This window comes from Arabidopsis thaliana (genome assembly GCF_000001735.4).
Source record: "Arabidopsis thaliana chromosome 1 sequence".
Classification (NCBI taxonomy): Eukaryota; Viridiplantae; Streptophyta; class Magnoliopsida; order Brassicales; family Brassicaceae; genus Arabidopsis; species Arabidopsis thaliana.
The window spans coordinates 6,400,146-6,414,587 of record NC_003070.9 but is presented as its reverse complement, the minus strand read 5'-3'; the positions used below and the strand labels follow the sequence as shown (position 1 = coordinate 6,414,587).

Here is a 14,442-nt window from a genome sequence, read left to right as displayed (position 1 = left end):
TTTTTTTTTTTTTTTGTTAAACCCCTAAAATTTCCTTTTACTCTCTTCTTCTTAAATTGAGTAATCCCTAAAATGAAGAATCTCTACCATTTCCGAACTAGATGAGATTCATAAGAAGTCAAACTTACAAATACAGAGAAGTGTTAGCTTCTGATGTTGGACGGTGTTTTCACTTTTTTGTTGTCTTAATAATTAACACAATGTTCTGGCCTCTGGGATAGGAAAAAGAGAATGTTGTCATGAACATTGACTTGTATTATATATATACCGCTTTAGAATACAGAGAATCCAAAAACGACTTATTGTATAAATCAATATCTACTCGTCAGCCAAAACCGTTTTCTGTCTCCTTGAGTTTCCTTGCAGCCGATCAATCTCACCGTGCACAATCTCTTTCACCAGATCTTTGAAGAGAAGCCTCTCCATGTCAAGCACTAAACCAGGGATTGCATCATCAAAGTCTGTCCATTTCTCAGATTGGATTGCCATATCTTCATCCAATATACATTTCAAGAAATCTTCTTCTTCTTCTTCTTCTTCCTCCAACAACAACAAGTTTTCTGATCTCTTCTTGGCTTGCTTTTGTAGTATCTCTATCTCTGAACATAGTTCCTTCAACAGATTTTGTGCACTTAAGACCTTCTTTCTCGCTTTAGCTTGCTTCATCCATGGATCTACATAGCTCTCAACAAAAGCTAGCTTCTTCCCGAGCATTTCATTAACAGCATCGAACACAAGTTTGCGGTTGATCTTTTCATTGCTGCTACTGCTGCATCCTTTAGTTTGCTCAATCACAAGGAACAGCTCCGGATTAATTGGGTGGCCTGAAGGGTGCAGTTGAAAAGTTGTTAATCCTGAGCCAAGATCTCTGAGGAGAAGACCCGAGGCTAAAAGAATCTCGGAAATGTATCTGTGATCGGTGTCAGGATCACTGTTCTCGCATAAAGATGCAATGTAATCTTGACTGGTTTCGTCATGGCTAGAGTTTAGTCTTTTTAGCTTTTGAACCAAATGCTCAACATTCTGAAGCTTCTTTCGGTTCATCTCTGGCGAAAAGCTTGTTGTTGTCTTTGAGAAGCTATAAGCTGGATTCCACTGGTCCTCCTCGCAATGTTCAACACCCGAGTTAATAGAGCCATTAACACCTGTTACAAGATGATTGAAAACATAAAACAATTTGCATTTTTCCAATAAAGATGTATATAGACTCTTAAAGAGAAGTCTTACTGCCTTCACTAGCTTGGATTTTCACAGGAGATGGTTCGATCTCTCGGTAGATTTCTGCATTGAGAACAGAAACTGGACTTGGATGTTCTGATGATCCATCTTCACTAAACGTTGGACTGGACTTCTGAGTAAAAAAAAAACAAATGTGTAGAGAATTAGCAGTTAAGAAACAAATGTGTAGAGAATTAGCAGTTGAAACTTTTTTAAAGTACCAAAAATTTTAGCAGTAGCATGAGAAAAGAGCAACTCACATTCTGTATTAAGTTAGAGACTACAGCTTTGGCTGCCTCTATAACAGATGGGCTCTTTCCACCATTTTCGATACTCAAGGTGGCTTCTATTTTAGTCCTAGATTTATTGCTCATTTGGCTAAGTTGGCCATCATTTTGCTGCAAGCTCCTCTGATCCCTGGGTCTACTACGCCTCCCACCAGGAGAAGTAGTAGATTCCACGGGTTGTCGGCTTATTTGTTTTCTTAATTTGCTTGAATCAGATGGAGAGGCTGGTGGTCGAGAACGCTTGTCATGCTCAGGCTTCATCTGCTGCAACTTTGAACTTGCAGGCCCTGAATTCTTTGAAGTGCTTTCTTTGTAAACCTGAGAAGACATCACGTTTCTGCTGCTAGATTTCTTGTCAGAACTGATACATGGTTCAGCTCTTTGGTTTCCAGGACTACGATCTTTTACTGCCTTTCTACTTGTTGAACTTCTTCTAACATTTACAGGTTCTTCTCTGCAGGTCTTATTAAGACCGGATAGACTGTGAATGGGAATCAGAGATGATGAAGGGATACCAGATTTTTCAACAAGTCTGGCAGGTTTCATTATCACAATTGGACCTCTCATATTGGATGGAATCACCGGGTTTCTCAGGTCTATTGAATCATGCTTAGAAGTTGCAGAATCTGCCAGTTCGTAATCTCTTTGAGCTTCCAAGTTTGAGCATTGTTGTTGCTTTCGAGTATCAAAGAGACCTTTTGATTGCATTGCCTCTAATATATCTTTAAGAGCTCTGAGATCCTTTCCCGAATGTTTAACCTCAAGATCTTTCAATTTTCCCTCCATCGACTGTGACAGAGATTTCACAGACCTGCAGGCTTGCTTTTGAGAAAACCGGTTTCTCTCGGTTTGCTTCCAAGGAGCTGGTTCAATGGGATATCTCAAACTTGATAAGGGTTTCATAACAAACTCAGAGCTTCTCCATCTTGGAGAAGAAGAAGAAGCAGCAGGGTCCTTTCCTAAGCTTCTGGGCGAGCTAGGAGAGAACCGAAGAGAACGGTTCAGGCTATTTTCCCTCAATGATCTTGCGAATGGATCACTGTTATCATCAAACATGTTGAATCTGTCTCTGCTCAAAGGAGAACCCGGTAATGTTTCCAAGCCCATTAGCTTGGCAACAACACTAGGAGGCCGTTTCGGGCTACCTGAAACTTTGTTCATGCTAGAGCTTCTACTGAAACTTTCAGAAAGTTTATTACCTGATTTGAGATCAACGTGGTCTCTACTGTCCAACGAAAGCCTAGGCAACTCTTTCAGCTTCTTCCCGGATTTCGACTTTCCGCGAGAATCAACATAGTAACGGGATGTATCTTTCATGTCAACCTCATTGTAATAGTGATGAGATGTTTTTCTAAGTTTGGCTAGAGCTCTGCAGGATTCATTGAAATCAACAGGCCTGGATTGCTTCAAACCATAGGGTCTTGGAGAATCCTCTCTTCTGTTTTGCCTACATACATCAGAAAGCCCTCTAGCTTCTCTATACATAGAATCTCTAACAACATCTCTAAGGTCAAGTCCCACACGAGCACCAGTTCCTTGGCTCATCACTGGATCACTTGTAGGAGATTCTGGAAAAATGACTCGGTCATCCGCAGAAATCTCAGGCTGAACTTCTCTGTTGACCTCGGAAGACAACGGGGAAGATGATGAACACGATGATGAGAAAGAAACCCTCGAACATTCGGTTGATAGCCTCGTTAGTTTCTCGCTCAATCCATTACTGCTAACAAGGTTTGAGTCCTGACACTGAAATGCTGATCTTTGCTGACAAATTGCATCAACAGAGTCTCTTTCAAAGTTGATACTATTGACATGTGCATTACCTGCAAAAAAAAAAAAAAACATCAACAAAATTATCTTTGCCAATAAACCCCCTAAACATTACAGATTCTTGAAACTTCAATAGTCTTAAGGTTAAGAGAAGTCAAAAGCTACCAAGAAAAAAAGCAACATAAAACTCAAAATCAATTTAACAAAACTAACAGACATTTCACAAATCAGATAAGATTCAGCCAAGAAAGGACAAACCTTTCTAGTCACCACAGAAGAATCAGACAAGACCTTTATAGTTCATGAAGAAACCGAGCTAAAGAAGAAGAAAGATTGTAAAAGACATACATATTAAGAACGTTGTAACCCATATAGCCATGTACAAGTCAACGACTAAGAGACACGATCTAGAGCATTAAGCATTATTTATTACTTAAGTGTTATTGGATTATGATTACCTAAAGTAAGACTTTTACGCCGGCTTGTGAGAATATGGTGTCGATCAAAGATTTGGAAAATCCCATTCATACATCCAATTTTCTTCTGCAGATCCGAGTTTTCATCTGCCAATGTATGAAGAAGCTTTGCAGCCATGAATGGTGAAAAATAGCTAGAAGTTCACCTGAAACCAGGAGGGTTCTCCGGCGAATCTCCGGCGCCGGAACTTGCTACTGGTAACAAAAAGGAGAGAATTTGAACTCTTCTCTCTGTAGTGACAGTGTCTTAACTCTTCTTTATTGTGCTTCCAGTAAATCCTAATTTGGGAAAAACGTAAGCTTTCGTTATATCTCTATCAATAGCAACCACCATGGAACCAACTAATAACGAGAACGACGCCACTTTCCATATTTCATATAATTCCAAAAGTTTCCAGCTTTTATCAATTCACATTCCAATAAAATTTGCCCTGACAAAGCTCAATGTGAACGCCATTTCCCATTGCTCTCCAGCTAAATTACATAGCTTAAATCCCTATCATAATGAAAAATTCGCTTTTTTCTTATACGTGGTAAATTGGGTAGAGTCTAGGCTAGCAGAAACATATGAATCTATTAAACCCTATTTTCAACACCTAGATTCTCAAATCCCCACTAACCCCAAAAGGAATAAGACAAGCTCCATTATTACAGAACAAAAGCTCTTTTGTCTGAAAACTTAATCTCCCAGAAGAAGATCACTGATCAGAGAATGTACATTCAAAACCTTAGGGAAAGAAAGAAAGCGCCAAGCAAAGAAGAAGAAGAATAAAGAACCTCTGCAAAATGTTTCCTCCTGGTTCTGCTCAGAGAACAAAACAAAAAGACAGCCACATAAGAAGGAGGAACTTGTTGGTTTGTAAATATTGTTTGTTTGTTCCAATTCCTCACTCTTAAAGACTTAAAAGCTCCAAGATTTTAGATTATCTTTAGTAAGTAATATGGATAATAAAAATAGAAATGAGAGAGATCGTTCATGAGAATTGGAGATACAGACGCATTCTCTCAAATCATGAATCCATGTGGGAAGGAAGTAGGATGTGATTACTTCTTTAGATGTCTCCCTCTGCATGTGACTTCTGTCTTCTAGTTTAGATTTTCTCCAAATTATCCTTCTTTTTATTTCTTCCCATTTTTTCTAAAATACATTGCAAGCACTATTAAATATAATGGGAAATAAAGGAGGCCATCAAAATAAATGAAAATAAGTTTTCTTCTCTATGTTTTTACATGAGCAAAAAGAAGAAAAACGAAGTAGTTGTTACATGAAATTTAGAAATTTTGTTTTCATGTAAACAGGTTGATAGAATCACATGCTATGCTAATCAACAACGAAATTAGTTGGATATGGAACTACATGCTTTAGCCTTTAGTAGTTGGATTGCCAACTAGGACTAGTTTGACTTTTCTTCTACGTTATCTCCAAAATTTATGTTTCCTACTGAATGATCGACCAAATTCTAATCTAGCTCTAGAAAGAGTAAACAAGGCTAGAGTTGAAATTGAAAACCATAACATGATAAAGGGTAAAACCAGTTTAGAAGAATCACTCCACATTCTAGAATAAACCATTTTTATCTGACATTTAAGCTAGTTCATTGTGCAAAAAAATAAAAACTATGAGGGAGGAAGCATAACATTGCTTGGAAGTTGAATTAAACCCGAAAAAAGGAGAAAATTGCAGAGAATAAGAAAAGAAGGAAAAGAAAAAACCTAACTCAGAGCTAGCTTCTCATCATCCTCACCAGTGACCACGATAATCTAACTTAGATTCTAAATAAAACCCACCCTATCTCCAGACTAATGTACAGGAAAAGAAATGATGTTGTTCATGCTGTTGTTCCTCTGTTCATAGCGGAGAATCTCTCATCTGTAAATCAAATGCTCAAAACGAACAGAGTTAGACCCAACTAGTTTTAGATGCAATGGCTTCTTCTGTTTTTGTGTAGCCTAAAGATTCGATCATAAGGACTTTAAAGACGTTAGCCCACCTTTGTTTTTGTAGCTATGACTCTCCAAGTCCGGTCTTGTTAGCCCTATCATCTATCGTAATCGCATTTCTAGATTCTAAAGACGCTTCATCAACCTGAGGAACTGATGATGGAGCTGTATTCACTGTATTCACAGTGCCCTGCACAAAGATTTTCAGTATTTTAGGGTCAAGAAATTGCATAATCGGCATTTTCAGAAACGAAATGACTAAAGACAGGTTCTTGAGGATATATGATTTTAAAAACGCACCATATCGAGTTGACTTGCATCTTGGTTCTTGGCATCAGAAGTAACAACAGAGGTTTCTGTTTCGTGTGGTGCCACTGCCACTGTGGTTATGTTAACACCCAGAGGGTTGCTGATGGTATCAATACCAGCCTCCATACCGTTTAATTGAGAATCTTTGGATTCTACAGCATTAGCTTGATCCTTGATCAAAGTTCTTGATATCTTTGATCTATTGTCCTGATCCCCGTTCGACATAGCTGGCCTCTTTCTATACAACAAATACACTTGTTCACAAAACGATGCACACAACTGAAAACCCCGGAAAGAGGAAGATTAATTTAACCACTCACCTACTAAAGCTTTGATCTGCCGGCAGAATAGAGCTGCGCTTGTTTGAAAACAAAACACCACGAAGCACTTTTCCATCTATCATTGTTTCCATAGTGTAACCAACCGGGTAACTCTCGGTTATCCGGGCTTGAAACATCATCTTTCCTTCATTAAATTGGCAAGTGTTCAAACCAAAATTTCCTCTTCCTACAATAAAATCAAGCATATACAAACTAGTGAGTTTCTGCTACAGAAAAAATGCTACCTTTGTATGTTTCAATCTAATATTGACTAGCGCAGAGTCTGCCTAAACACACCTTGATGATCCATATTGATTCTGACAAGTGATTTATCGTACAAGGAACTTGCATGACTTTGTTCTTGGCATTTTATCTTCAATTGCTTCTTTAGAGACAACATCCCTACATTTTGATCAAATCTTGCATCGTATCCAAGACCTATTAACCGGAAACAAAAATGATTAGAGTGAGAAAATCCCTGTCCAGATGTCCCTATGAATCAGATAGGCAATAGGTGAATTAAAGGGGATTTGCCGCAACCTGTCTGTAAGTAGAACATGTCATCCAACGCCTCGAGATTCTTATTGCAGCCACCAACAATGACAAGAAAACCAGCTTTGTGAGGATCTAGACAAGCCCCTGCAGAAGAGAACCTAGCAGATGGTCCTTCTCCCATGGTGAGAACCTTGGACCATATACACGTATCTACAGGTACAAACAACAACAAAACAAAAAACAATGAGAATATGCGTAATTACAAAGAAACCAATATTATGACACTAATACACTTTAGAAAGCCTTTTACAGGTTTCCTTCTCATGGAAATTGGATACAATGGTTCATCTTAAAACCTTTAACCAAGCAGATTTTGTTTGGACAAGAAATTAGGACCAAAGCCTATCTACCACATAAGTCATAAGTATTATATATGGCTATTAAATGATGATTCAGTTACATACCGACATCAAGCACATAGAGATCATCGTAAAGATTCTGAGCATCCGTAAACCCTCCAAAAACAAAAAAGTTCCTCCCAAGTGAAACAGTAACATGACCAGCTCGAGGTGTCAACAACTGCCCTGAAGTATTCAACTCTTTCCATATAAGTGTATCTGAAAGTCAAAAAAAAATAACGTACATTAACTTTCAGATAAAAGACAAACACTCGTAAAGGTTAAAAGAACATGAATTCAAGATGCTTTTTCACCTGTATCAAGGATATGAACATCGGACAGATAGTAGTCATGTCCATCTTCGCCACCTATAACAACAAGTTTGTTCTTCCACGATGAGCAAGAATGGCTATCCCGCGCAGATGGAGGATTCCCAATTGTAACAGCCCGTTTCCACACAAAAGTTTCTACACAAGCATAAAGCCGATTAACTTACTTGCATCCTCGAAAATTTAGTACAAAAGTATTTTAAAGACTCAACATTAACGCAAGAAAGGATATGGTTTCAACTTGTTTTTAAGTTAGAATCTATCTAAGGTCCCTTATCAATGAATAAAAGATGATAATATGGAAAAGATTCACATGCCAATTTGAAGAGAGCCATGAGTAACCAACCATTACCTGTATTAAATATGTAAACGTCATTGTAATAGATTTCTTCATTAATACCAGAAGATTTCCCACAGCCACCAAAGACAAACAGCCTTTTACCAACCAGTGTGGCGCTATGACCTTCTCTTGCCTCAGGTCCCTCTCCCCTAACACTCGGACATTTCCAAGTATGTGAAGCTATAACCACACAAAAAAAAATCAAACAAAGTGGGAATGACTTCTTCATATAGGGAGAACTCAAAACTTGAAATATACAAAGAGAAAGCTTACAAGTATCTAGAATATACAAATCCTTAAGAGGGTTAACTCCATCAGTACCACCAAACACAAAAAGATTGTCGCCGACTGTTGTACAGCTGTGACTGTCCCTGGGAGGAGGAGGTGTGCCATTGATCATTGGCTGAGTCCATATCTGCTTTGCTGCAACAAGGATCACCACAGTGAGAGAGCAAGTAAACCACAACGGACCAAAAGCTTCCTCAAAAGAGTCAAACCAAAATCATTAAAGGAAAAAGCTTTAAATACAAAATTGGATATAGAGAAATGGGGATGTTTCTCATACCAAAATCTGACAAACAAAAAACAAATCAGAGTGTAATTTCTTATCCTAAAGCAGACATGCAATATGGATGAACAAAGGTAGGAAACTTAGATGATTGTCTAGAATCGAAATCCGAAATGGGAATCAACCCAAATCCGCCATTTTTTGAGAACAGAGACGATGTGGAAAGAGAGAACTAACCAGCGTCGAAAACATGGACTTGATTGGTTTGGCAATTATCTCTGCCATAGCCACCGAAAACATAGAGAAAGCTACCTCCTTTAATGGCGTTACAAGTGTGACCCCACCTCTTACCGGGCCCGGAAGAAGACTCACCGAGACCCACTTGTTGCTGTAGTTGTCGGACCCTTTCCCACCTCATTTTCCGGGCGAGAATCGTTTGGGGTGAGAAAGTGCGGGAAAATGAAATGGGTTCTTTTTTGGAGGAGGAGGAGGAATGAGGAAGAAAGAAAATCAGAAATCCAAATTATATCTTATGGGCGATTACAGATGATAAAGCTGCTTCATTTCTTTTGCTTAGGTTTTTTATTCGGTTACCGGAAAAATAAATTAAAGAAGAGAACAAACAAAAAAAATTGAAAAACCTGGTGAAGAGAAAAACAAAAAAAAAAACTTTACTTTATTACGTGGCACTTTTATGACGTGTCGAGTATTTACTGGTTGTTTATAAGTCTCTTAAAATAGTGAAATGGGTCCCGAGGCTTAAGGATTTACGTTACAAGGATTTTCGTTTGTGTTTTTTTAATAACTAGATGAGTACTCATGTTACGCGTGGGTTTATTTTGAAAATTGTTAAAGTGTTGGCAAGTGCTGCTAGCGGTTCCGCAACTCTCCTTCGTTACTTTATTTAGAACTTGATTGTTCTTTATGTTAATTTATATTTACTATTTGTTTATTTTTGTATTGTTAATAAAATTAGATGCATAATTTGAAGTTACAATTTTTATGGTTAGATTCATTTGTTACTTGAAATATTAATTTATATATTTTTGTGTATAAAGCTGATTATTTATAAGATTTTAATATTTTTTTACTTCATAAATACATATAAAAACAATAATGATATTTTGATGCAATTCTGTGTAACAATGTTATTTTTGTAGTTTAAAATTTTTCTAACTTGATTATAAATAAATCAATTCCTTGTATACTTCAAAAATATTGTGATAGATTCATAATTAAAGTTTGGATTGATATCAACTGAAAAAGATCTTAAGAGTATTCGTACAAAAAAATAAAAATATAGCAAAAATTGATGTCATTGAAGTCAACACTTTTGGATCTTTTGTCATTGCATATAACAATATTAGAGAAATGATTGTGTCTTGGATGATTTGAAAATTGTTCAACTTGATTATAAATAAACTATTTATAGTTTTATTTATTCTCCAGATATAATACTCCAACAATATTGTTATAGGCTCATGATTAAATATATAGAATTGATATAAACTGAACAAGATTTCAAAAATATTCATATGAAAAGAATAAAAAGAATTCAAAAATTAAAGTATCATTAAAGTCAATACTTTTAGATCTTTTGTCATTGTATATATCACTATAAGAGAAATGATCGTGTATTACATTATTTGGTAGGTCTAATATTTTGAAGGTTTATTATTTGAAAAAATTTGAATGTCAATGTTATCAAAGACTCAAAATTAAATTACTAAACAAATAAGAGGTTAGGTAGCAAACAAGTACAACACAATAAAAAATTAGTTATGATTATTGATGATAAAAAAAATTAATAAATAAAAAGAGTATAATGAAAGTAGTACTTAATTTGTTTACATAATTTTATTTTTTATTTTTATTTTGGAGAAATCAATTAAGAGTAGGATTGATAATATATTTAATTTGTTTATTTAATTTTATTAGTTTTATTAATTTAAAAAACATCGAATGACATATGTCACTTTGTTGTGTGATGATGTGTCATTAACAATATGCAAATTATTCAAACTATTAACTAATCTATAACTACTATACACTCATAATTTGAGTTAAGATTACAGAAAAAATCTTTAAGTATGAGAAAACCAATCAAATAATTTTATTGAAAAACATGTAATAACAAATAAATTTAATATTAGTACAATTAAATATATAAAATTAAATAATAAATACATCATTAATCTATAAATTATAAGTTGAAGAGTTTACATTAATTATTCAGTGGACAATTAGCAAATGCTAAAGTGATGATAGTGATGATGTGTCAATCATATGGAGAGAGTTGGTCAACTTTCATATATATGATTTAACGTGATTGAAACTGAATCATGTTTTAGAAAATAAAGCATAAGAGATGAAACAAAAAAATTAATAATAAACCATAAAAAAATCTACTTAAAATGTACTCTATAAAGATAATTAGGTTCAGAGTAGATAATAAACCATAACCGCGAAACATATATAAATATTTTTTTGTTATAAGCACAGTGCTCAGAGCACTAAACAAATCTATACTTTTTCACTAATCTACATATACATTTTTGCAGCCATTTTATGAAATAAATCTTGGAGTTGGAATTTATTTACAATGACTGCCACTAGATTTTAATTATTTGATTTTTTTAATTAATGGTTTGAATTTTTTTAGGGCAATTAATTCTATAACAAACCAAAAAGATTCGAAATATATGGCAATCCCTTATGTCACGCCAAATACAATAGATTATTTTCTCCTTATCTCACCTACAATATTCACTAAATCTTAAAACAACCAAAATTTGAACTATTTGAATTATTTGTATTAAATTTCGGCAATAAATTAAAACAAACATTGTGAAACAAACCAAAATACATTTACGATCCCGTAAAATGAGCAAACCCAATTATATGTGCACCTAAAAACATTTCTTATCTTGGTTTGAATATTCTATGGAATTAAAAGTCCATAACTTTTTCGGCATAAAATCACAATCCCGACTAATTCCATAACTAATATTTAAACTTATATAAAAAAAAATAGATCATGAGACGAAAAATATAACGGAACGAGTTTGGATTGATATAAAATATAACAGGACGGGTTTGGATTGATATAACACATGTTAAATATTTATTTTATTATTTTATCATCACCAATTTTTTAGTTATATTATTAATATAAAATTATATAACTTTAATATTAAACTAAAACCATAAAAATTAATATTATTAAATGTATGAATAAAATATTTACTCCGTGGTGTAGCACGAGTTAAATCCTACTCCATATTATGATTAGAATTTTTTAAGTTATCAGAACATTTAAATGGAATAGATGTAAACATTCCGTGTATTTTTGTTTATTTACGTATGTCAAACGATATAATTCCATTTATTGAATTTAACATTTCTAAATATTCCATTTATTGTATCAATATGAATTCAACTAATAGTTTTGAGTTTTGACAGTAAAAACAGAAAATACCATACCAATCTAGTCTGATTAAAATTACTGTTCATGTGAGCCACACACAATATGGTCTCAAAGATTCAAACTTACTTAAATCATTTATAGATAGATTTCTCTAAAGATGACCAAAACCAAGCAAGGTCAAGTCAAAAGCGGAAACGGCCTTTCCTAATCCGAGCCCAGGCGATGGCTGCAACTGCAGCTCCTCCCAAATGAGCTGAACCTGATATGTTACTGTTCCCCTGCAGTGTTCAAATTGTTTGTTGTTTTGTAAAGGAAAAAATATCATCAGATTGTTCCAAACAAACTTTGAAATTTTGCAATGTCTTAGTAGATTACCTCTGTTATCCTTAAAATGTCTTTTCCTATGAGAAAGATACCCTGAAAGATAAAGAAGAGTGAGTTTTAGTCGACTTAAGAAGAGAGCTTTAAAAGCCTGACATGATTGAGCTAGAGAGCTTAAAACTTACAAGCAACATTGCCGGAACTGGAATGAAAAATTCCAAGTATAGAGTAGCTCTTGGGTGCAGGAAGATATCGAGCAGCATGATGGCATTCACGGCTCCACTCGCGCCCTTTTATACAACAGAAAAAGAGTTCTTCAAATCATTCTCACTTGCGGGCAAACAATTACATAACAATGGATCTTTATGTCAAATTCATGTTAAATTAGAATCAATGATCACAATTTCAATGTCTGATAACCACATCAAAGAATGAATGTCACTGCTCTTTTAATAAAACCAGTAAATTCAAACATACCAGTCCCGGGGTTCTCGATGGATCCCTCACGAAAGCTCCTTGACCCTGTTCACCGCATATGATTAGTCACCCAATATAAAAAGGATAGGCCTTCCCACACCACATCATAATTCAAATGAAAAACTAACTTATCTGAGGACCTAGCATGATTTGAGATAAAGGAAACTAACTGCAAAAAAATTAATGCTGGTTGCTCCCTACCTTGGGCGATGTTGCAGCCATATAAGCATGGTGAATCAAGTAGAAAACAGAGCCCCCAAGGGCTCCAGCAAGGTACAGCTTCAAAAGGAACTGAGGACCAAAGTTTCTAGCGATCTAGCAAGAGAAGGATGCGGGAAAATGAAGAAGTAAGTGATTGAAGAAAACAATTCATTCTCTCTATCAAAACTTTCCAAAAACTAGCAGCGACAGGCTCAAGAGTACTTCACTCAACAAATACAAATCACAAGAGAAAAGAAGTGTTACACTGGTTCCAAAAAAGTAGAGTCCAATCATGTTTGAGACGATATGTCCAATATCAATATGACTGAATGCTGAAGTTATCAGAGTGTGTAGACGCCCACTCTTGAAATTATCCAACGATATCTGCCAAAAATATCAATCAATAAAGTCATTATCAACTAAATTATCACCAGCATTACATGTAAAAGACATCTAGAACCTAAATCTCCATAAACAAACATGTACTGGAACGAAACGCCTATAAAGGTGTAAGCTTTGAGGTCTAACCATGAAGTTATTCATCATGAATTGTTGATTGAAAACACGCCACATCACAAACACACCAGCATTAGCTATAACTAACCCAAGAACAACGTCACGATCTGATAACCCTTGAAGCCAATGCTTCCTGTCAAAAGGTAGAAGAACACACAAGTGAAACCCACATCAAATCTCAATGAGGTTGTAAGAAATTTAGGGATGATGAGGGATGAGGAATGAGGGACAATAACATACCAGCCACGCCTTTGAAACCCAGAAAACCTCTGGAATTCGAAACCCTTTTTGGGAAACTGAGAACCAATGAACCCAACTCTGGATTCCACGAGATTTCCCAATTTCACAGCTTTGTTCCCTAAAGCGCTCGCGAAAAACCCACGAATTTTCTCCGATCGCCATAGCTGAGAAGGGTCAAAGCGGCTCACGGGAGGAGACGACGGGCTTGAAGGAAGATAGTGTGTTCGAAAATGGCGGCTCTGGTTTGGTTTATAGAGAGAAGTGAAAGTTTGACGATTCAGGTGAGAATGAGTAGTTGGATTCGCGAGCAGCTTGGTGAGACGCGAAGATGAGTCGACGACAACTCTACGGTTGAAGATCGCCTTCATTTTGAAAACTTGTGGAACAGTAAATTTGCACAATTGGCGAAAATGTAAAGGCGAGAGCTTTCGCTTCAGAGAAGAAAAAAGATCAAATTTTGATGGAATCGATCAAAAACCAGATAATTGACTACTGGGTATTACTCGATAGTCTCTGTCCGACACATAATCAATGTGCAGACCAAAATTGAGCAGCTTTGATGTTTTTGTGTAAGAACTTTCTTGATGTTTTGGAAAAGATGCTGTGATAAGTTTCCAGTTTTATCGTTTTTACATGACTCGTCAATTGGTAATTGGTTTTTGTTTGCACTATTTGGCTGTTAAAGGGCACAAAACTCGAAATTAGTACTTTTGGAAAGAAAAACTGATCCACCGAAAGGATTGAGCAAACAAATGTAGTAACGATGAACAATACTCAAAACATCACACAACATTGGTGATCTTTGTTTTGAATATCCTGATTCAATCTATATATTTCATGCTATAATGGACAAAACGATACATTGAGTT

The 14,442-nt window shown here is 35.6% G+C and overlaps 3 protein-coding genes across 8 annotated transcripts; all 3 read right to left on the bottom strand.

Moving 5' to 3' along the window:
• Positions 1-18: 18 nt before the first annotated feature.
• TRM3 (LONGIFOLIA protein) lies at positions 19-4,933 on the bottom strand. 5 transcript variants are annotated; one of them, NM_001084089.1, is made up of 6 exons: positions 4,372-4,555; positions 3,898-4,030; positions 3,734-3,818; positions 1,479-3,328; positions 1,228-1,351; positions 137-1,145 (listed from the first exon to the last, which is right to left on the bottom strand). In NM_001084089.1, the coding sequence occupies exons 1-6, from the start codon at positions 4,395-4,397 to the stop codon at positions 319-321; spliced, it is 3,045 nt and encodes a 1,014-aa protein (NP_001077558.1). In that variant the 5' UTR covers positions 4,398-4,555; the 3' UTR covers positions 137-318. The 5 variants fall into 5 exon arrangements, with proteins under 5 accessions (NP_001322624.1, NP_173297.1, NP_001322622.1 ...); NM_001332352.1 differs by having other exon boundaries at positions 19-1,145; positions 3,734-4,247; positions 4,529-4,933; NM_101720.8 differs by having other exon boundaries at positions 19-1,145; positions 3,734-4,030; positions 4,529-4,933.
• Positions 4,934-5,055: 122 nt separating this feature from the next.
• On the bottom strand, positions 5,056-8,981 carry AT1G18610 (Galactose oxidase/kelch repeat superfamily protein). 2 transcript variants are annotated; one of them, NM_101719.7, is made up of 11 exons: positions 8,629-8,981; positions 8,157-8,306; positions 7,896-8,063; positions 7,529-7,681; positions 7,281-7,433; positions 6,862-7,026; positions 6,619-6,759; positions 6,322-6,508; positions 5,993-6,239; positions 5,743-5,882; positions 5,056-5,621 (listed from the first exon to the last, which is right to left on the bottom strand). In NM_101719.7, the coding sequence occupies exons 1-10, from the start codon at positions 8,807-8,809 to the stop codon at positions 5,757-5,759; spliced, it is 1,671 nt and encodes a 556-aa protein (NP_173296.3). In that variant the 5' UTR covers positions 8,810-8,981; the 3' UTR covers positions 5,056-5,621; positions 5,743-5,756. The 2 variants fall into 2 exon arrangements, with proteins under 2 accessions (NP_173296.3, NP_001321087.1); NM_001332350.1 differs by having other exon boundaries at positions 5,056-5,882.
• Positions 8,982-11,793: 2,812 nt separating this feature from the next.
• RBL12 (RHOMBOID-like protein 12) lies at positions 11,794-14,306 on the bottom strand. Its single transcript, NM_101718.5, has 8 exons — positions 13,574-14,306; positions 13,346-13,466; positions 13,082-13,201; positions 12,818-12,931; positions 12,617-12,661; positions 12,325-12,429; positions 12,194-12,235; positions 11,794-12,096 (listed from the first exon to the last, which is right to left on the bottom strand). Exons 1-8 carry the CDS (start codon positions 13,939-13,941, stop codon positions 12,001-12,003), a joined length of 1,011 nt encoding a protein of 336 aa, NP_564058.1. The 5' UTR covers positions 13,942-14,306; the 3' UTR covers positions 11,794-12,000.
• Between the last annotated feature and the right edge of the window lie 136 nt (positions 14,307-14,442).

Excerpts from the sequence above, each read along its gene's own strand:
- TRM3 (NM_001084089.1), bottom strand. The coding sequence starts at position 4,397 with ATGGAGCTTGTCTTATTCCTTTTGGG. Across the intron at positions 3,819-3,897 it reads GAGAACCCTCCTGGTTTCAG|AAGAAAATTGGATGTATGAA; the intron begins GTGAACTTCTAG and ends TCGGATCTGCAG. Across the intron at positions 1,352-1,478 it reads TCTCTAACTTAATACAGAAT|AAGTCCAGTCCAACGTTTAG; the intron begins GTGAGTTGCTCT and ends TTTTTTACTCAG.
- AT1G18610 (NM_001332350.1), bottom strand. The coding sequence starts at position 8,809 with ATGAGGTGGGAAAGGGTCCGACAACTACAGCAACAAGTGGGTCTCGGT. Across the intron at positions 6,760-6,861 it reads CATGTTCTACTTACAGACAG|GTCTTGGATACGATGCAAGA; the intron begins GTTGCGGCAAAT and ends TCCGGTTAATAG. Across the intron at positions 5,883-5,992 it reads ATGCAAGTCAACTCGATATG|GGCACTGTGAATACAGTGAA; the intron begins GTGCGTTTTTAA and ends ATCTTTGTGCAG.
- RBL12 (NM_101718.5), bottom strand. The coding sequence starts at position 13,941 with ATGAAGGCGATCTTCAACCGTAGAGTTGTCGTCGACTCATCTTCGCGT. Across the intron at positions 13,467-13,573 it reads GGGTTTCAAAGGCGTGGCTG|GAAGCATTGGCTTCAAGGGT; the intron begins GTATGTTATTGT and ends ACCTTTTGACAG. Across the intron at positions 12,932-13,081 it reads TCTACTTTTTTGGAACCAGT|ATCGCTAGAAACTTTGGTCC; the intron begins GTAACACTTCTT and ends TTCTCTTGCTAG.